The sequence below is a fragment of the Dendropsophus ebraccatus genome, chromosome 7 (assembly GCF_027789765.1).
Source record: "Dendropsophus ebraccatus isolate aDenEbr1 chromosome 7, aDenEbr1.pat, whole genome shotgun sequence".
Taxonomy (NCBI): Eukaryota; Metazoa; Chordata; class Amphibia; order Anura; family Hylidae; genus Dendropsophus; species Dendropsophus ebraccatus.
Genome location: NC_091460.1, coordinates 58,462,054 through 58,483,658, shown reverse-complemented (window position 1 = coordinate 58,483,658; position 21,605 = coordinate 58,462,054). Strand labels below are relative to the sequence as shown.

At 39.3% G+C, this 21,605-nt stretch overlaps 1 protein-coding gene across 1 annotated transcript in view; it reads left to right on the top strand.

Moving 5' to 3' along the window:
• Nucleotides 1–21,605, top strand: part of LOC138796818 (gamma-aminobutyric acid receptor subunit alpha-2-like) — a 132,550-nt gene that overhangs the window by 78,600 nt on the left and 32,345 nt on the right. The window contains exons 6-8 of the mRNA XM_069976520.1: nt 1,854–1,936; nt 11,328–11,471; nt 13,621–13,773. Coding sequence (XP_069832621.1) covers nt 1,854–1,936; nt 11,328–11,471; nt 13,621–13,773 — 380 coding nt within the window. The remainder of the gene's footprint in view (nt 1–1,853; nt 1,937–11,327; nt 11,472–13,620; nt 13,774–21,605) is intronic.

The following is a 21,605-nucleotide window of genomic DNA, read 5'->3' as shown; positions in this document are numbered from 1 at the left end:
CATATTGATCATTTTTTATTTTTTTTTATACATAAAAAGTAATTTTAAAAAAGCAAGTGTTTTTTACCACTTTTTGTTCAGTCCAATCTGTTCTGGAATAATGTTGTTTTATTTTAATAGATCGGATCATTACACACACTGCGGTACATTATATGTTAATTAACTTTATTATTTTTATGTGTTTTATGTATAAAATGGGAAGGGGGTGATTTTCACTTTTAACTGCTATACAATAGTATAGCAGGGAACAGTGTTATCGGCGATCTTCTGACAGAGCCTGCCTGTGGCCTGTACCAGAAAACAAAAGGTGCAACAGCAACCCACAGGTGTAAGGGCCTACCGTATATACTCCTCCCAGCGTAAATACGGCATACACCTACTCTGTAGATATTAAACATTAAAATATAAATTTTTTTTTAGAAAAGTGAGGATCTTAGCAAACTATTTGATCAAACAGAGTGTACCATGTCGCCACGTTAAGGCGTCCTCGAGACTCTACCAGAAGATCGGACTGCATGGAGATCAGCATTAGACCTCTGTCAGTCAGGCAGTGCGATCGGGACCCCCGCAGATACACTGTTGGGGTCCCGATCGGTAAGTGACCAGAGATGCTCCAGTCACTTACACTTAAACCCTGTGGTCGTGACGCGATTGCGGTGTTTAAGGGGTTAATAGCGGGCGGCTGTGAGATCACAGTCGCCCGCCAAATGACCAATATACACATATTATGGAAAATGCTTATAAAGTGCTCTTTTCCCTGCACTTACTACTGCATCAAGGCTTCACTTCCTTGATAAAATGGTGATGTCACGACCCAACTCCCAGAGCTGTGCGGGCTGTGGCAGAGGATGATGGCAGGGGATGCTCAGTGTCCCTCCAGTGCCCTGTGTCCCTCAGTGTCCCCCTGCCATCATCCTCTCCAGCAGCCACAGCCCGGACAGCTCTGGGAGTCAGGTCATGACATCACCATGTTATCAAGAAAGTGAAGTCTTGATGCAGTAGCAAGTGCAGGGCAAAAAAGCACTTTATAAGCATTTCCTGTAATAAGTGTATACTGGGGATTGTATAACTTTTGGGGGACAATATAATACTAAAAATCTTTCGTCAGACTTCTCCTTCAAGTCCTTTGCCCACACCTTTATTGTTCTCAGCAGTTGGCAGCCCAGGACGCTTTCATCCTTGTTGCCAATCACTAAAGTCAACATAGTAATGCTTCTAAATATTCCAGTCCACCCCGCACAGCACCAAATCTGAGAACAACAAATATACATGCGTGTCCCATTTAGTTACAACAAGCAAGTATCTTGAAAACTGTGAGGAACTTATACAGAAAGTATGTTAGAAAACTGCTTAAATTTAGTCTCCATGTATATACCACAGTAAAGTGGGTTATGCTGAAAATGGAACGCAGATTTAAGGATGTTAAACAAAGCATTGCTGTTTTTCACACAAGAGTAAGTCTTAAAAAAAATTCAAGCCTTTCTGGTAAAATATTCTTTTTAACTAAACTACTCAAGTATCATTACAATTAATTCCCCCAAATAAGCCAAGTGTTTAAATATTGAGGCATCAATACAACTGCTTTTGTATTTGTGAGTTTGCATAAAATATGGAAATTATGGAAATTTGTTTGTTTGCAATGTTCTGATGTTCTAACCCTTTTATGAAGGGCCACATGGTAAAAAAAAAAAAATTAAAAATAAAAATCCAGATTTAAATGTTAATGATGTTATTAGCGGAACAGAACAATTTTTATCTCAATCACCATAAGTTGGGCTGCATTGTGAAACAAATTTCCCTTTGTATTAATCTTTAGAAAAGAAAACATATTGTTTTTTGTGTTTGCTTCTTAGACTCACTGTCCAGGCTGAATGCCCCATGCATTTGGAAGATTTTCCTATGGATGCACATGCTTGCCCATTAAAATTTGGCAGCTGTAAGTATTTGCCAGTCTTTGTTTGAAGGTCACTTGTTAATTAGAATGTACTGACTTGTTTTATGTTCTTATTTTATGTATTGTTGCTGCACATAATTACAATGTTCTATAACATGAAGGAGAACTAGTTATTAATAGCAAAAAAAAAAGGCATTGTTGAATTCCCTATTTTAAAAAAATGACTATTGCTCCGCACTCATAATAGTGTCACCATGGTAAAAGTGCTACACTGTATATTGACTTTTTCACCTTTGACCAACTGTACCTGTATATCTAATGTCACTATTATTACACTATTATTACAGAAGTGAATGTTTCAGTTTACTTAATACTATGTTTTCATAGAGGTATGTGCTCTGTTGCTATAATGTGTGCATAGACAAACTCTAGTATGTATGTATGTAAGGCTTTGCACACCTTTACATTAATAATTTTTATAGTTTATTTGCTTCCTAAATGCAAAATATTTAATTTTCTAAATACAAAACCTTCCATTTAGCCTTAGGCCTTGTTCACTCAATGATTTTCAGTGGCTGTTGTTTAACATACTTTGGCGGCCATCGTTGTTCATAATTTAAGTTTAGGTTGAATGATGGTCGCTTTCAACACCCTTTTGGGTGTGGCTGTTTTAATTTAATTGAAAAAAATGTTGAAAAAGAAATCTATGTGTGAGCAACGTAAAATAACAGTAACTGTTTGGTAAAGAACAGGCGCAAATTAATGGCATGAACTTTAATTTGAGGGCTGCTGAAAACAGTGCCAGTATTCAGTGCATTGTGTAAACTAATGGCCATTGTTTCAACGGCCATTATTTGAAATTAAAATAGAGACCATTATTTAAAGAAACAAGACAGCGTGTGAACATAGCCTTAGGGCCCTAATACATTTAACGATTATCGGCCGCACTTGGCCAATTACTGGCTGTTCCGGCCGATAACTGTTTAGTGTGATAGCTCATGTTGATCTAAAGATTGTCCAGGCTTCCCGGAGCCCACCCCCACCTCCTCCCTGCTCAAGGTCTGTGCCTGTAAGGAGGAGGAAGAAGCGAACGCTGACCTGACATGTTGGCGCTCGCTTCTTCCTCAAAATCGAGCCATGTAATACTAACGTTTGAGTAACTTCTATGTAACTCCTTCACATATTTAAATAACTGGCTATCCTGTTGATCCTCGCATATATATCTATGTGTATACTGTTGTAGACTTTAATGGCCTTTCTTTTTCTTACAATATCATTGTTCATTGTTAGAACAGACGCTACAGAATCAGAGTAAGGCTATGTTCACACATTTTTCAGCTGCATTTAAAATGACATCTGTCATTTTGAGTCTAAAATAATGGACCTCATTTAGCTGTCTGGCCTCCCATGACGGGTGTTGGTACATTATTCTAGTTTGGGGTTACTAATTGGCCTTTGGATGCGGCTTAATTGAAAAGTCCATTGAATTTAATAGTAAAAATTGAGAAAAAAATGAGAAAAAAAGAAAAACTGTGTGTGAGCATCTAATAAAAAATGTCCGCTGTTTACAAAAGACAACAAAAAATAATTGTCGTGATCATTATTTTGATGTCCGCGGTGATAATGTCCTAAATTCAATACATTGTGTGCATTGCATTGCAGTCAGTTAAATGAAAGCAATAACAGACTATTTTTGAAATAGTAAAAGCGTCCGCCTATTCTCTATTTTTGACATTGTGAAAACATAGACTAAGGTACACATTGCAGGGGCAGATAATTTAAACAGATATAATATGTTTGTAGATATACAGGAGAGTGCCAAAAGCAGACCACAGCCACTGATGGTGGGAGCATCCTTACATTTCACCATTACTGAGATGAACACAACAATATGAGAAAAGCTTGAAGTTGATAATTGAAAGCTTGAAAATATCAAGGAATAGAAACTTAGTGTAACTTTTTTCGTTAATGCTTACTACTTATTTATATAAAAAATATTTTTTTCTATGTTAACATTGTACATAGCATTCAAGACACAGAGCTAAGAACAGTAAAATATTGCTTTATATTATACGCTTAGTGCGGTCTTCTCCCGACTCGTTTTCCCAATCTCTATGATATGTCAAACGTTTTTTTTTATAATGACAGGTACACTTTAACCCCTTAAGGACAGAGCCTGAAATGGCCTTAAGGACAGAGACAAATTTTATGAATATGACCAGTGTCACTTTATTCATTAATAACTTCGGGATGCTTTTACCTATCCGGCTGATTCTGAGATTGTTTTCTTGTGACATATTGTACTTTACATTTCTGGTAAAATGGAGTCGATACTCATAACGAATCTTTATGAAAAACACCAAAATAACGTGAAAAATTGTGAAAAAATGCATTTTTCCAACTTTGAAACTTTTCTGTTTATACAGAAAATGGTTATGCCACATAAATTATATATTAAATAGCATTAGCAACATGTCTACTTTATGTTGGCGGCATTTATTAAACTATACTTCATTTTTTTTAGACAATAGGAAGCTTAAAACATTAGCAGCAATTTTCCAAATTTTCAGTAAAATTTCAAAATCAGATATTTTTAGGGACCTGTTCCGGTTCAAAGTGTATTTGAGGGGCCTGTATGTTAGAAAGCCCCACAAAGTACCCCATTTCAGAAACTGTACCCCCCAAACTCTGCAAAAGCACATCCAGAAAGTTTTTTAACCCTTTAGGGGAGTCACAGAAATAAAAGCGAAGTGTGTAAGAAATTTGAAAATTTTTATTTTCTGTGCAGAGATTTTATTGTAATCCAATATCTTTCATAATGATAAACCTATTACCAGAGAAATGCACCCCAATATTTATTGCCCCGTTTCTGCAGTTTATAGAAATACCCGATATGTGTCCCTATTGCGCTATTTGATGCAACCACAAGCCTCAGATATAAGGGAGCGCCTAGTGAATTTCAACGCCTCCGTTATATTTGGTCATTTAAGACCGTACCACTTCAGGTTGGCAGAGGCTCTGGGGTGCCAAAACCTAAAAAACACCCCTAAAGGGACACCATTTAGAAAACTACATCCCTCAAGGAATGTAACAAGGGGTGCGGTGAGCATTTGGACCCCACAGGTGCTTCGCAGATTTTCAGAACAATGTGATGTAAAAAAGGAAAAATTCTATTTTTTAAACTAAAATGTTGTTCTAGCCTTCATTTTTCATTTTTACAAGGGGATAAAAGAAAAAAACAAACATGTAGCGCAGTTTCTCCCGAGTACAGAAATACCCAACATGTGGACATAAAGTGCCAAGCGGGCGCAGGACGAGCCTCCAAAGGGAAGGAGCGCCGATTGGCCTTTGCAAGCTGGATTTTACTGGAATGGATTTCAAGGGCCATTCTGGAAACTACACCCCTCAAGGAATCTAACAAGGGGTTCAGTAAGCATATGGACCCCACTGGTGACAGGCACAAATGTGGAACAATGTGACGTGAAAGGGAAAAATTTCATTTTTTCACTTTCACGGCACATATGTGTCCGTCATCAAGGGGTCCATATTCTTACTGCACCCCTTGTTCGATTCCTTGAGGGGTGTAGTTTCCAGAATGGGGTCACTTGTGGGGGGTTTCCAGTGTTTTGGCAGCACGAGGACTCTGTAAATGCGACATGGCGTTCATCATCCATTCTGGCCACATCCAGCCTGCAAAATCCAAATGGCGCTCTTTCCCTTCGGAGGCTTGCCCTGCGCCCACATGGCGCTTTATGTCCACATGTGGGGTATTTACGGACTCAGGGGGAATTGCTCTACACATTTTGTGTGTTTTTTTCTCTTTTAACCCCTTGTGAAAATGAAAAAATCAAGACAAGATCAATGATTTAGTGTAAAAATTAAACATTTTTTACACTAAATGTTGGTCTAGACTTGATTTTTTTCCTTTTCCACAAGGGGTTGAAAAAGAAAGTGAACACAAAACGTGTAGGGTAATTTCCCCTGAGTACGAAAAATACCCCACATGTGGATATAATGTGCCATATGCCCAGAGGGCAAGCCACCAAAGGGACAGAGCGCCATTTAGAGGCTGGAATGGAGGATTGAGGCCATGTCGCAATTAAAAAGCTCCTGTGCTGCCAGGACAGTAGAAACCCCCCACAAGTGACCCCATTATGGAAACTACCCTTATGGGGTATAATGAATCCAACAGGGGGTACAGTGAGCATATGGACCCCACCGGTGACGGGCACATAAGTGGAACATGTGCAATGAAAATAAAAAATAAATTTTTTTCATTTTCACGGCCCAAATGTGGCCATCACTAGGGGGCCATATCCCCACTGCCCCCCCCCCCCCCTTTTAGATTTCTTATGGGGTGTAGTTTCCAGAATGGGGTCACTTGTGGGGGGTTTCTACTGTCCTGGCCGCACAGAGGCTTTGTAATTGCATCATGGTATTCTCTAATGGGAATGGCGGCCATACCTATTTAGCTGGGGAAAAGGGACAATTATTAATTTATTTGAGGGTATTAGGTCAATTATTAGTTTATAAGGTTGAAAATGACAGGTGTCCATCAAATTCAACCTGTGTTGATCCAGAGGAAGGCAAAAAACCCTCGTGAGGCAGACGACATTAGCCTCATCACAGGGGAAAAATTCCTTCCCGACTCCATAATGGCGATCAGAATAATCCCTGGATCAACGTGACCCCTTAAATAGGAATAAGGGACAGAATTTAGATAATGTAGAACCTCAATAACATGTGGTACGCCTTGAAGTGATCCAGTATGCAGAGGCCGGGGGGATCAGGACAGGTGTCACACTGGAAAATGGTGTCCTTCCTGATCCCCCTGTTACGCCACACTCTGCACTCCTTCTGGGGTCTCCCTTTCTCCAGTGTGGGGGATGTCACCTGGAAAATGTTGTCCTGGTGCGATACGGGGTCCTTCATATCCAGAAGAGCTGGGTCCGCTCCATGGCTGCTAAATATTAGGGCTTTATTACTGCTTCTGATATTTTCAGATCGTGCCGCAAGCTACAGTAGCTCGGGCAGCGAGGGACCAGAAGAGGGGGTGCTGGTATAAAAATTATCCCCGTACAGGTGTAACCTTTATGCAGCAGTGGGAAGATCAGTTCCCAAACGATCTCCCCACTAACTCGGAGGATGGGGGGGGGCATCTGGGGGCTGGATTCGGGTGTCCCTTCCTTCATACACTCTAAGGGTACGTGCACACTGCGGAATGGCGAAGGATAACCCTTTGTGCATTCCGCAGCTGGCACCCACCGGCGGACTGATGCGGGCGTGCGTCTCCGCTCGTGTCACACTCCATTATATGCACGGGCGGATTCTGCCCTCTCTCCAAAGAATGAACGTGTTCATTCTTTGGACGGACGACGGAATCTGCCCGTGCATAGAATGGAGTCTATGACACGGGTGGAGACGCGCGCCTCCATCAGTCCGCCGGCGGGTGCCAGCTGCGGAATGCACAAAGGGTTATCCTTCGCCATTCCACAGTGTGCACGTACCCTGGATCTGTAAGTGTACCCTGAGGTACTCTCACAGAGTTTGTAGAATTTCACGCCATACCGTCATCTCTTTTTGGTACGGTACTGGCGGAAAAGACGTGTCTGGCGGTAGGATATAGGGGGAAAAAACGCCCCTACGCCAAAAAGGAGGAGTTGCTGATCAGCGGCGCACTTACGTGCGATGCTGATCAGCACTCAGCGGCGTTAGGGCGCAAAAAAAGAAAAAAATAATTGGGGGGGGGGGGGGAAATCTTTTTAACCCAAAGCAACTGATCATTCACTATCATTCACTGATCAGCCGCTAGGGGGCAGTAAAGCGACGCTGCCGGAGATTGCCGGGACCCGCCGAACCCGGGGCCCCAAGCGTTTCCGACGCTGGATGACCGAACCCGGAAGTGAAGCGAAGAAGACACGAGGACGGTGCGGACCGCGGATCTTCGCTCCGGACGCCCAGATCAGGAGAGTATGGTACACCTGCACCACACACACCTGTTCTGCACCCCTCAGCTACCTAGCTGAGGGGTGCAGAATCCGACAAAACTGTTTTTTTACAGTTTGATCGCCATGATGGGCCGGCCGGTACTGGCCGGCCTATCACGGCGATCGTGGGGGTGGCATCGGCGCCATCTTTACACAGGAGACTAATGGCGATTGGTGCTATCTCGGACAGCACTAATCGCCATTGCTTTCCGGGTCACCGGGTCACCGATGACCTGGAAAGCTGTTTTTAGCTGCTATATGCTGATCTGTATTGATCAGCATATAGCAGCGATCGTCGGCACGGGAGGGGTTAATCACCCCCCTTGCCGACGAGCAGAGATGGCCTGCTATACATTATAGCAGGCCATCTTCCTCGACCGCTGTGTGTGAACACACAGCGATTGGGGAAACATCGGTCGTAAGTATACCCCCGTTTGCGTTAAAACCCACCCTGCGGGGGCGTATACTTATGCCCGATGTCGTTAAGGGGTTAAACATAACAAAGCAGTGGGAAATAGACACAAATAACAGCTAGCTATTGCATTGCTTTGTTGTACTGTAATGGCAGTAGAATATTAAGAGTCAGGCTATGTTCACACAACGCTTTTTCATCTCCTTTAAAATGACGTCCGTCATTTTGAGTCTAAAATAACGGACGTTATTTAGCAGCCCGACCTCCCGTGAGTGCAATGACTGGTGTTTGTACATTATTCTAGTTTGTGGTTACTAATTGAACTTTGGATGTGGCTTAATTGAAAAGCCCATTGAATTTAATAGTAAAAACGGAGAAAGAACGGTGACAAAAGGAAAACTGTGCGTGAACTACAAATAAAAAACGTCCGCTGTTTGCAAAAGACGTCCGAAAATAATGATCATGTTTATTATTTTGACGCCCACGGCAAAAATGTCCGTTATTCAATATGCTGTGTGCATTGGACGTCCGTCTTCCCATTGACTTCAATGCATTGCATTACAGTTAAATCTTGGCAAAAATGGACGTTATTTTAACTATGAAAATTGGCCGCCTTTTTAATATTTTTGATGTTGTGTGAACATAGCCTTATATTGAAATCTGCTAGAAATAGGAATAAAGTGGAGGCATATGAGGCATACGTTGCTGTCTCTTAAATAGGTAACCAAACAGATACGAGCAAAAAAAAAGTATTGAACATATAAGAAAAGTGAATACAGGAAAGATACATTTTAAAAATATTTCTATTTAAAAATGCTTGGTTTAACTGCAACTTCAGCAATGCATCCAAAACCTACATTATTCATACTAAAATAGACGTCCGACACATCCATAGCTGCTTTACAATGTCTATTACCTTCACTGACATTATTCCCGAGCAATAGATAAACCATATTTTAAGCACAGGTATAATATTGTATAGTAATAGCGGAGCCTTTTTCCTTAACATAAAGAACATTATTTTTTTGGAAGAGTAGTTAAAGAATAGATTTCTCCTTTAAGTGTCATAGCATTGAGATCTACAGTACTAAAAATTCAATTTAGACTTGGCAGCTGTGAATTGCCAACTATATGTCACTGATGATACCGACAGATATATTTATCTTTCACTGACAGCTAGTATTCAAAACTACTGTCCATTTCTGGTGGGAAAATTCACAGAATGGCCTTATGTATTCAATTAAATTGAATAAGCCTAAAAAAGTTAAAGGAATTATGAACTGAGTACCATTTGTGAACATACATATTAGCTGCCTAGATTACATATAAAGGCTAGGTTCACACAATGTCAAAAAACTGCTGTTTTTGATATTTTAAAAAACATCAGTTTTTGCCTTTATTAACTGACTGCAATGGCAATGCATTGAAGTCAATGGGATGACAGACGTCCAATGCACACAACGCATTGAAAAACGGCATTTTTACTGCGGCAAAAACTGCCGTTTTTCAATGCGTTGTGTGCATTGGCCGTCCGTCCTCCCATTGACTTCAATGCATAGCCATTGCAGTCAGTTAATAAAGGCAAAAACGGACATTTTTAAAATATCAAAAACGGACTTTTTTTTTTTGTATGAACCTAGCCATAGGCTGCATTTAATAAATTGGGTTATTTCTTACAATCATTATTATAAATATACTTTAGAATTTTTTTTTTCTTTTTTGTTTTATAAAGCACACATAATCCTGATTTCTGGAGGTGTTAAGGATTTTTTTTTAATTGGAGTTAGTGGCTTTATTGTCAAACAGTCAAGTTTTTTTTTTTAATCAACTACATAAGCTAAGGCTGCTTGTGTCAAGTAAGGCTATGTTTACACAAAGTTTTTTCCGCTCTGTTTAAAATGACGTACGTTATTTTGACTCTAAAATAACGGACGTCATTTAGCTGTCTGGCCTCCCCTTAGTGGAATGACTGGTGTTGGTACATTATTCTAGTTTGGGATTACTAATTGGACTTTGGGTGTGTCTTAATTGAAAAGTTTATTGAATTTAATAGTAAAAAAGGAGAAAGAATGGTGGAAAAAGAAAAACTGTGTGAACAACTAATAAAAAACGTCCGCTGTTTGCAAAAGATGTTCGAAAAAATTATCATGTTCATAATTTTGACGTCTGCGGTAAAAACATCCGATATTCAATGCATTGTGTGCACTGGATGTCTGTCTTCCCATTGACTTTAATGCATTGCCTTTGCAGTCAGTTAAATCTTGGTAAAAACGGATGTTATTTTAAATATCAAAATTGTCAAATTGTCAAATTGTTTTACTCATCTGTGATGGTAGGAAGGCTGATGAATGGTATGAACGTGTTTTAAGCTAAAAGACATTAAATGTTTTACTCTTTTTAAAGTTTTACTTCATGATGATCCATGAGTAATCCCATTAATGTTGCAATCCATAAAAAAATAAAAAAGTTAAAAAATTATGTTGCTGTAGTCTGGGCTCTAGGTCCACCACATATTTCCAGAATAAGAAGTGAAATGCCATGAATGTGATTTTCTCCCCCCCTGTATCTATAACTAATTATAACACAATTTTGATTGGATTTCTTGTCTAAAGACAACAAAAAATAAAAATAAGAATGTCCCTTATTTTAATATTTTTAGCATAACATTCCAAATTTTGTAAGCTGCTCCTAAGCAACAGACTACTGGCTGATATCTTGTCAGTTACTAAGAAAAAATGTTATGTATGAGGTTTGTTGCTAAGGAGCGTCTATATAAATGTATGGATCTCATTAGAAATCGCAGAGAAATAACATACCAGACTCCATTGTATCTGGAAAATAATGGTCAGAGAATAGAAACAGATAAGAGATAAGAGAATAGAAACAGCATTATGTTTATAGAAGGCATATATTTACAACTGGGTCATGGGAAGCTACTTATTTACCAACCATTTACCATGAATGATAACACCATCTATGGGAAAATATTGAAATACTGTGAACATCCTGTAAAATTATGATTTGTTTGGTACAGATGCTTATACAACTTCAGAAGTGACGTATGTATGGACCCGTAATGCCACAGAATCCGTTGTGGTGGCACCAGATGGCTCAAGATTGAATCAGTATGTCCTTCTTGGTCATTTGGTTGGAAAGGAAACAATTAAGTCAAGTACAGGTATGTGCATTCGTTTTACTTTTTCTTCCCCTTTTTTAGAGACAGTATTGTTGGACATACTGTACTGCCAGGCCCCACTTACAGAGTCCTCATGGGCGTCCCTCTTAATTTCTCTTCTGCAGCCCAATTGGCTGCACAGGGGGTACATTTGCCCCTGCAGTATACTCCGATAAGGCTCAGTGTAAAATCTCTCTATCTCTCTCTATCTCTATCAATTCCTGATATCTGAAGGAGAAGATGTACTCTATTATTTACTAAAGACTGTAGTAATGAGATCTCCTTGTCTATTGACTTTCAATCACCTCAGCTGCCTTAAAGCACATACAGTATAGTTGATAAATTATGTGTTTGGTCTTTTTTATGTTGTAGCTATTTATATCTGTAAAACTTTCCCTGGGGCGTCTATATGGGAGATTCAGACTTCCTTCTTGTATTCTGTAGACAGCTTTAGGGCAGCTAAAATAAATAAGTCATTGATATTTACTTGAATTGAGACCAATGGAGACGACTCCAGAGCCTTACATACCAAATACTGAATCGTGTTAAGGCATTTTTACAATAGCTCAGCTTTGTCTATTCCGAAGCTGAGTGGGCAATAGCTTATCAGTGTGTTAAGATGTAATATTTTTCTTAATTGAATAATCAGAAAAATAATAAAATAATAGTGATTGGACAAGGACGCAGCCTGTTAGCCATTGGAGCGATGTTAAGATCATAATGGGAATTGTAGCCTTGCCACAGGTTCCCCATCTCTGCTGTATACCTAATACGCTAGAGGCATGACCTAATTGATTGCTTTACTGACAGGTAATATTGCTTTGGTATATCAAGTATAGCAAATTATTGATGATATAATTCCATTAAAAATAATAAATGGATCAAACTTACTTAAGGTTTTTTTTTTTTATGAAAAAAGGGCACAGTACAAAAAAAACATTTTTTTCATAAAAAGTGGTATCACATTGTAAGTGCTGTAGATTTTTTTTTTTTTATTCAACTTCCAAAAATTAAAATAAATCAATAAATCCTATGTACCTCATAATAAATAATACAAATGATCATACAAAATATATGACTAAATTTATGAAAAAAATGCAGCAATGTCTGCTTTGGCTACGTTCCCAATGTAAAAATAAGTGCAAATAAGCGTTTATTAAATAACACATGGGTATAATTAACCCATGGGTTATTTGCCTTTATTATTACATTGTGAAAACATTAAAAACATGATTCTGCAAAAATGCAAAAAACTAAAAAAAAATAGTAAAAAGATAGAAAAGACACCAAAATTATTAATAAATAATTAATACATAACTAATAACAAAGCTATTGAAACTACACCACAGAAAACCATTATTCAGTCCATACACTTTTCTATAATAGTATTGTTAGAACATGGTTGCACGAGTATTAACCACGTTGTTAACTTGTACTAACTTAGACCCTACAGCAGCGTGTGTTGCAACCATTAGAGCCACCTGAAGACCTTTTAAAATGGTGCAGTGGAAAAGTACAATTCATCTTACAAAAAACAACTCCATCAGTGGAAATATAATAATGAGTTATGGTCTTTGCTGGTCCTAAAGGGAGTAAAGGGGCTGTCCAGAATAAACACAAAATTGCTGTGCTACAGGGGAACATGACAGTGATGTATACTTACCTGTTGCACTCTACTGCAGCGCCTGTGTCCCAGGTCTCCTGCTCTGCGTTGTTGTCAGCATTTCCACAACATCCTATGATGTGTCGTTTCCACCGGAAATGCCCGCTCTGCAGAGACAGTATAGAGTCTCTTCTAGTCTTTTCAGTTGGAGCGCCACATCAGCAGATGTTGAAACACACTGACTGTGACAGAGAGATGGCAAACCATGAAGCAACAGCTGCCGCAGAGTGGGTAAGTATACATCACTGTGATTATCCAAGACAACACCTTTAAATATTCATATGTTAAAATGTGTTTAATGTAATTAAGGCATTAAATACCAAACATTATTATAAACAGATGAAATGTTTGTGCCTCTTTTTTATAACCTTTCTATGGCAGAATGCTGTTGTTGCATTTAGAGGAATGAGAGAATCCTGTGCAGTATGTCATGCTATGAATTATCTGTACTGTGAACAAAATTCTCATTTGGATTTTTCTGTCTGGCAGGAGAGTACACGGTTATGACAACACATTTTCACTTGAAGCGAAAAATTGGTTATTTTGTGATTCAGACCTATCTCCCCTGCATCATGACAGTCATTTTGTCTCAGGTGTCATTCTGGCTGAACAGGGAGTCTGTGCCTGCAAGAACAGTTTTTGGTGAGTAAAGTCTGCAGCATACATATTCATGGCATTTTTTTTTTCTTTAGTAAACCACAATAATATTCAATGTGTAACATAAAATCTCATATTACAATTACTGTATTATTTGGTGAAAATATTTCAAACAGGAATGTTAGCTCTTATTAAATTTGTTCTTTTAGCAAATACTTATTAATATTCTTAAAGAATTTACAACCCTGGCGCATCTTTTTTTTTTTTTAGTAAATCCGGCGCCTTTTCTCAATTTTTGACCACATTTATGGCCACATTTTCTCCTAAAAAAACATTGTGTGAACATACTCTTAGGCTATGTTCACGTAATGCTTTTTTAGGAGAAAATGTGGCCATATTTTCCTAATTATGGATGTAAAAAATTATCGTTATCATATTTATGGACTTATTTTCGTCTCAAAAAGGTTGTTTTAACATACCCAAAAAGAAAGAAATAGAAGTTAGTTTGCTATGGTACCATCACTGACTTCAGATTAGAGTTTAGATGAATTAAAATCAGAAAGAATTTTGCATTCAAATTGAACAATTGTAAAACTTTATGGGATTGAAGGGGAACTCCAGATAAGAAAAAGTTGTTTTCTATTAAAAGTACATTAAAAGTTATATAGATGTGATTATACAATGTATTACCATATCTGTACGGTTTTGCCAAACTGGTAGCTGATAGAAATCCAGGAAGTGAAAAAAATGGCCTCTGTGCTAATCCACATTGTCTCCTGCTCCTTCTGCTCTCCCACCTTAGGAGACATATATTCCATGTCTCTGTCTCACATTGTGTGTGTTTGCTGAGGACAGGCTGATGATGCAGACAGGGACAGGGCATGATCTCACAGGAGGCTTGGCTGGCTCCCCCAGTCCCCTGAGTGATTTGCCATCTCTGAATGGCCAGAAGCAGCTGCTGCACTAATTTTACTGATTGTGATGGGTGAGGGACTGTGATGATCAGCTGAGGGAAAGCATTGCATTCTGGGAACTGCTCAATCAGGAAGGACAGAAACACAATAAATAATAATAATAATAATAATAATAATAATAATAATAATAATAATAATAGATTTTTAATAGTTTCAAAACTGGGATAGACAGGTAAGTAATGCTATATGCTTCTGCAGAAGTTTCATTTTTTAACCTCTACCTGGAGTTCCCCTTTAACCAGGAATTGAAGAGAAAACAAACATCCCCACAGTTTTCCTTAGTTTTCCCTCCCCATACCCTTTATCTCCTTATTTGCTCTCTGTTTTCATCACAAGTCTCTCATTCAGAGGAAATATACTACTCCCCAACTAATGACATTATACCAATTGCGATCTGTACATGAGAGACTACAGTGTATGGTTTTTGACTTGACTAACACAAACCACAGACTCTTCATATTTAAAATGTTGTTTTTTGCTGCGATTTAACTGACTGCAATGGCAATGCATTGAAGTCAATGGGAAGACGGATGTTCAATGCACACAGTGTATTGAATAACGGATTTTTTTGCCGAGGAAGTCAACATAATGAACATGGTCATTATTTTCGGACGTCTTTTGCAAACAACGGACATTTTTTATTAGTTTTCACACACAGTTTTTCTTTTGTCACCTTTCTCCGTTTTTACTATTAAATTCAATGGACTTTTGAATTAAGCCACACCCAAAGGCTAATTAGTAACCCAAACTAAAATAATATGCAAACACCACTCATTGCACTAAAGGAAGTCCAGACAGCTAAATAATGTCTGTTATTTTAGCCTCTAAATAACGGACGTCATTTTAAACGGAGCTCAAAAGACATTGTGTGAACATAGCCTAATTGATTTAAAAGATAGGCCATGAAATGTACCTGCAAAATCTGTATTATATTTAGTATTATATTTAGTTTGTGTTTGTTTATTAAAGTAACTTTATAAAAGTTAGAGCTTTGTTTATCTGAAACAATTCAGGATTACGAGACCAAGATCCCGACCAATACAGTGAGAGCTGGGCAGGGAATTATCACAAGGCCTCTGCAATGATCACTCCTGTGCCTATGTGATACCAAGTATATATGTATGTACTGTATATATGTTTGTATGTAGTTCTAAAGATCAATGTGTAATCTGCATCGGGAAAATCCTCTTACATTATATATTATTTATTGAACATCTTGTTCTATCCATTTTCTAACCAGAATTGTGTTATACAATTGTTCTTACATTTTCTAAATATCTCCTATTTATTGCTGTTTCCCTAGGGGCTATTTTCTATACACTTTTTGTAATGTAAGAACAAAATGCCTAGAAAAAGGTATCTTTATAGTGACTGTATTACAGCGTGAAAATACAGTGCTTTGGAGGACATTGCAAAGATCTGTCAAAAAGCTATACCTATGAAAGCTCACATGACCAGGGGGCACACATGAAATTTAATAAAAGATATTTTTATTGCCAACCAAGGAGGGGATTTTTCACTTTAACAGTAGTTTGGTTGTCCCATACTGCAAGGAATATTGTAAAAGGATGAGCGCTCTAAAAAGAATAAAGCTAATAGTATGTTACAGTGAATAATACAGCATGGTACACTGATGTGTTAAAGGTGTTGTCTAGTTTAGAAAAGCAATTTTCAAATATTGAGGAATTCACAGAGGAGGATGACGATTGCTGTGAAGGATCAGTTGCAAGAGCAGAGGCTACATATCATGTTCATGATCTACATAGACAGACTGTCACGTCTGTAGGGGAACAGTGAGCCTCAACTAAACCCAGCCCACCGTCCCTGCCTACTTGGATGTACTGCCCTAGACAGCTGACCCTAACTGGGCGACAGTCCCTACACTGCTTTGTGCAGCGCCAGTCATGAGTAGAAGTCAGTAGTCAGTGTAAGCAACAACCAGGAACGTACAGTATAAGCTGCAAATCAGAACCAAAGAGACATCACGTATCAAGTCAAAAGGTCAGAACCAAAAAAACAATAAACAAGACCAAATCAGAACCAAATGAAATACTGTAACAAGCTTATGTCAGAAACACAGTCAGGAGTGTAGTACAGAATCAGATAACAATCCAAGGTCAGGAAACACTAGCAGGGGTCATAGTATGGCAAGTCAAAAAACAAGTCACAGGCCAAATGGAAGAAAATTGTCTGTTTAAATATCCCTCCACAACTATCTGCAGCATAGCCGAGCCACAGAATTTGTCCGGTGCTCCTGCAGTCCTAATTAACCACTATCAGCATCACTAGGGACTACCAAATTCACACACCGTCAGCTACTGATTGGCTGCTTGGCCACAGCATCAGCAGACTGGGTAAAACTCCTGTCCCATCTTCAGACGATTATCACTCCGTGTAATAGAGACAATGATCAGCTGATGACAAAGATCATTGGCTGGACCTAAAATTATGTGCCACTGACCGTGCATTGCTACATGTAATAGTGATGCGTGGCAAACGGATAACAATTAAATACACTGATATACATTACCCCTCCACGCTCCCAGCATTTTCCTTCTCTCTGCCTGTTTCCTGGCAGCAGCAGCTTTAAAATGGGCTCTGAGCTGACAGGCCATTCAGCCAACTACTGGCTGCGGCCGTCCCGGCCAGTGATTGGCTAAGTGGCCTGTCAGCTCAGATGAACAGCTCTGAAGCTAAGGCCGACAGGAAGTGAGCAGATGGCAGGGGAAGACCGGGAGCGTGGAGAGGCAGCCCTTGCTAAACGATTATCGAGCTGTGTATTAGGCTCAGTAAACAAGCGCTGATTTAAAAGATCACTGCTCGTTTACATTGCTGACGGGCAGTCATCGGCCTGTATAATAAAATCGTTAGTCACACACTAAATAAAGAAGGCATGGGCTAATCTTACCACTGCTCTTGCCATGATGGAGAATTGAGACTTGAGTCTCATTTGCATAATAAGACAGAGACTTAAGGCCCTATTCCACAAAACTAATAACGACCGTATTTGGCCGATAACGGCCGCTATGGACGATAATCGTCCCGTGGAATAGAGTGCAACTATCAGCCGACATCGTTCATGTCGGCTGATCATTGCAGTCGCTTGTTTTTCAACATGTTAAAAAAGAAGTGACTGATACAGCAACGATCTTCTGCCGTCGCTCCGTTGAATAGGAGCATCGGCAGCAGACGCTTCTGTATCCTATGGGCTGCCCAAACGATCAGCGATCACCCGGGCAGCCCCCCCGCAGCCTCCCGCCGCCCCTCCCGCACTCACCCGCTCGCTGCAGCCGCGCTGAATAGTGGAGGCAGCGAGCGGGGAACAAGTAGCAAGCGAGCGCTGAGAGCGCTCGTTTGCTCCTCTAGATGGCCCGTGGAATAGGGCTATTAGGGTCCTATTAGTTGAGGCTTTTTTTAATCAATTTACGATTAGCAATAAACTTTTGCAAATTTCGATCACACAGAACGATAGTCGTTAGTTATGATCGTTACAACGTTCGTTACTATGATTGTTTACTTCATCTGGTCCCAGCAAAAGAAGGAATGATTTGGAATTACACTGAACAATATGTGAATGGATGCAGAATTATAGCCGATTAGTGAAAGATTAACAATGATTTTAAGGTCAGCTCTAAATCATCGATCAATGACATAAGAACTATTTTTTGATTGTTGCCTGCAATTACACAGAACGATTATCATTTAAATACAAAGGTTGTCTGGAAAACATGGATACAGCCAATGACTATATCCATGATTTTCACATAGCCTTAGGGCTTTATCCAAGTTCAGCAGCCTTCGCTAATAAAATGCCGAAAGTTCAGGTTCGGATCCACTCGAGCATGCTCGAGGTTCACTCATCTCTACAAACAATATAACGATTTTCCACTTAATAATAATAATAATAATAATAATAATAATAATTGTCCCTTACATGTTCCCAGTGGAGGTTAAAAAAAAGTTATGCTCTGAATTATGATGCCTAGTCCTACCTAGTCAGGGGCTTATTTCTACCACTGTTTTCCTGCCCAAATGTTGTTGTTTTTTTTACCACAGATTACAGCTGATCACTGTAGGTCCCAGCAGTAGGACTACCTACTTTCTTTTTTTTTTTAAGTTTCTTCTCTTTATTAATTTTCCATAGTACAAAATCATGTTAAAACCTCAATTATCCACATCCTACCCTATACAATCTCCATTTGCTAACTATACCCGGTCTAGTTCATTACCATCCATTCTAAAACATAACCAAACAGCATTATGGTCCGGAGGGGATTTCACCAGGGGGCTCAATCCATCCCTTTACTAGGTACTTTCTAAAATCTAAAATCTTCCCCTTACCATCAGTATATCCCAGTTTACTAACACCATCACTATATCTTACCACTATACTAACTGCAGAATCCAGACACCACCAGGAGAGCACAACAAACTAACTTAATTGAAAAATTATAAAGTCAACACTTAGCCAGCAGACTCGGTTGTCCCTTAGCAGAGCTCCGCTCCCCTTGCATACATTTCACCCCCCAAAGAAGGGGAAAGAAAAAGAGGAGAGAAAAAAGAAAGAAAGAAGTGAAATTACAAGATTACAGAGATATACTTCTGTTCTTTATCCACCTGGTAATTCCATCCATTCAGGGTACCCCTTTTGGCCGAACCGCCCCATCTCTGGAGCCTTTCTGCCCAGCAGAGCCCTTCCCACCAACCATTCCTTCCTGGAGCACAGGAAAGCCCACTCAGGTAGACGACCCGTGCTCCATACACTCAACTAAGCTCCCAGAAAGGCCTCATCCACCATTTATCATGATAAATTATGGTCCCCCCGTCAGCTTCCATTCCAAATCATCCCTCCACACCTCAGGTGTTATAAAAATAAATAAATAAATAAGTGAAATAAAATAATAATTAAAACTTAAATAATAATAATAGTAAAGAATACTAAGTTAAAAAAAAAACTAAATGAATAAAAATATATATAATAAATAAAAATTAATTAAATAAATATTTATAATTTTGCTACTAAGACTTAAAGAAGAGCAGAGCCGGCCTTAGAAACAACCAAGGCGATCCCTCAAATCTTATAATCAGTTGTTTACCTTTACATCTCTCCCGATTGTGTCCAGACCCACGGCCCCACCTACAACCCATCCTTTCACCCATTATCAATATTAGGCTAACAAGCCACCCTGATTCTTCCTTCTCCGGTTATAAATATAACATATATTCATCCATGGTATTAGTTCAATAACTTTTACTCCTTTCCTAGACCTAGACATAAATCTTTTACTTATTATCAGGTATAGTATGGAGTACGCAATTGTATATTGTATATATATACATATATGTATATATTGTAAATCCCTTGCAGATTTATACACTTCCTCCCAAAATTCCAGCTCTTTAACCCCTAGTGTTTTCCCCATTTTTCTTGTGATTTCATTGTAAGTTTCCCATCTTCTAGTGTGCCCAATATTTTATACATTTTTGTGACTCTCCCTGTAGCCTTACCATCCATCTGGATGACTTGTGTAAAAACTTTGGAGCTCATCACCCGCCATTTATTTACATCTGTTACTGTTCTTACTGACATATATAACTGGAGGTATCTTAATTTACACAGCTTCTTATCAGTGGACTTGCATAGGTCTTCATATTTATTCAAGACTCCATCTGTAAAAAAACTGTTCCACATACATCAAACCACTTTGTAACCACTATTCTGGGTCTGCTAACCCCTCCAATTCTGGGTAGTGATTGTTTCGAAACAAAGGTGTAAAATTAGGAGCCCCAACAACCCCCTCCCCTTTTTTCACAAGACACCATGCATTTAACAGCATCCTCTGTATGGAGTATTTAGGGTACCCTGATTGACTTTTCATTTCCAGCACCTCAAATATATTACCAAGTACTCCCTTCTGTTCTTCCACCCAATTTGCCAGTACCTGCACCTCTTTCCATTTAGTCAGCCTTGTCAATACCATTGCCACATAATATCTAAACACATCAGGCATAGCTAGCCCTCCCTTTTCTTCAGGTTGAGTTAAGTATTTCATTCTAATACGCGTTCTTCTACCTCTCCAGATAAGCATGTTAAATACAGCTTCTATCCTCTGAAACACCTGTTTACCCAGCCATACTGGTGCTCCTGCAAATACATACAGCAACTGGGGTAACCATATCATTCTAATTAACCTTATTCTGTCTGCTTTCGATAAGGGTAATTTATTCCATATCTGGGCTTGTTTCATTTTATTTAATCTAGGGGAAATATTCAGCTCTTCAAATCTCCGTATGTCTGCAGTAATCATAATTCCCAGATATTTAAAGGAGCCCTCCGGTTTTAGTACCTGTAACTCAAGGCCTGGCTCAACCTCAATCTCTGGATCCAACAGCAGCAGCACTGATTTGTTCCAATTAATACCCAACCCAGAGTATTCCCCAAACCTGCTGACCTCCCTCATTGCCTCCTCTAGACCCACCCTGGTATTTCCCAGAAACAGGAGCAAATCATCGGCATACAATGCCACCTTGTCCTCTGTCCCCCCCGGCTCCAAAGCCCTTGATCTTCTTCTTATTCAAAGCTCTAGCAAGTGGCTCAATAGCCAGGGAAAAGAGCAGGGGGGAGAGAGGACAACTTTGGTGCCCCTCGGAGGAGGAGGCACCATTAATTGACACTTTAGCCCTCGGCCTCAAATAGATCAATTCCATCCACCTTACGAAAAACCTCCCCAAATCCAAAATTCCTGAGCACACTCCATAGATAGGGCCACTCCACACTGTCAAACGCTTTTGCTGTGTCTAATGACAGTATGGAGTGGCCCCCATCCTCTTTACCTATCAGAGTGTTAGCCCGTACTCGTCTTACATTATCATGGGTTGATCGACCCGAAATGAACCCACACT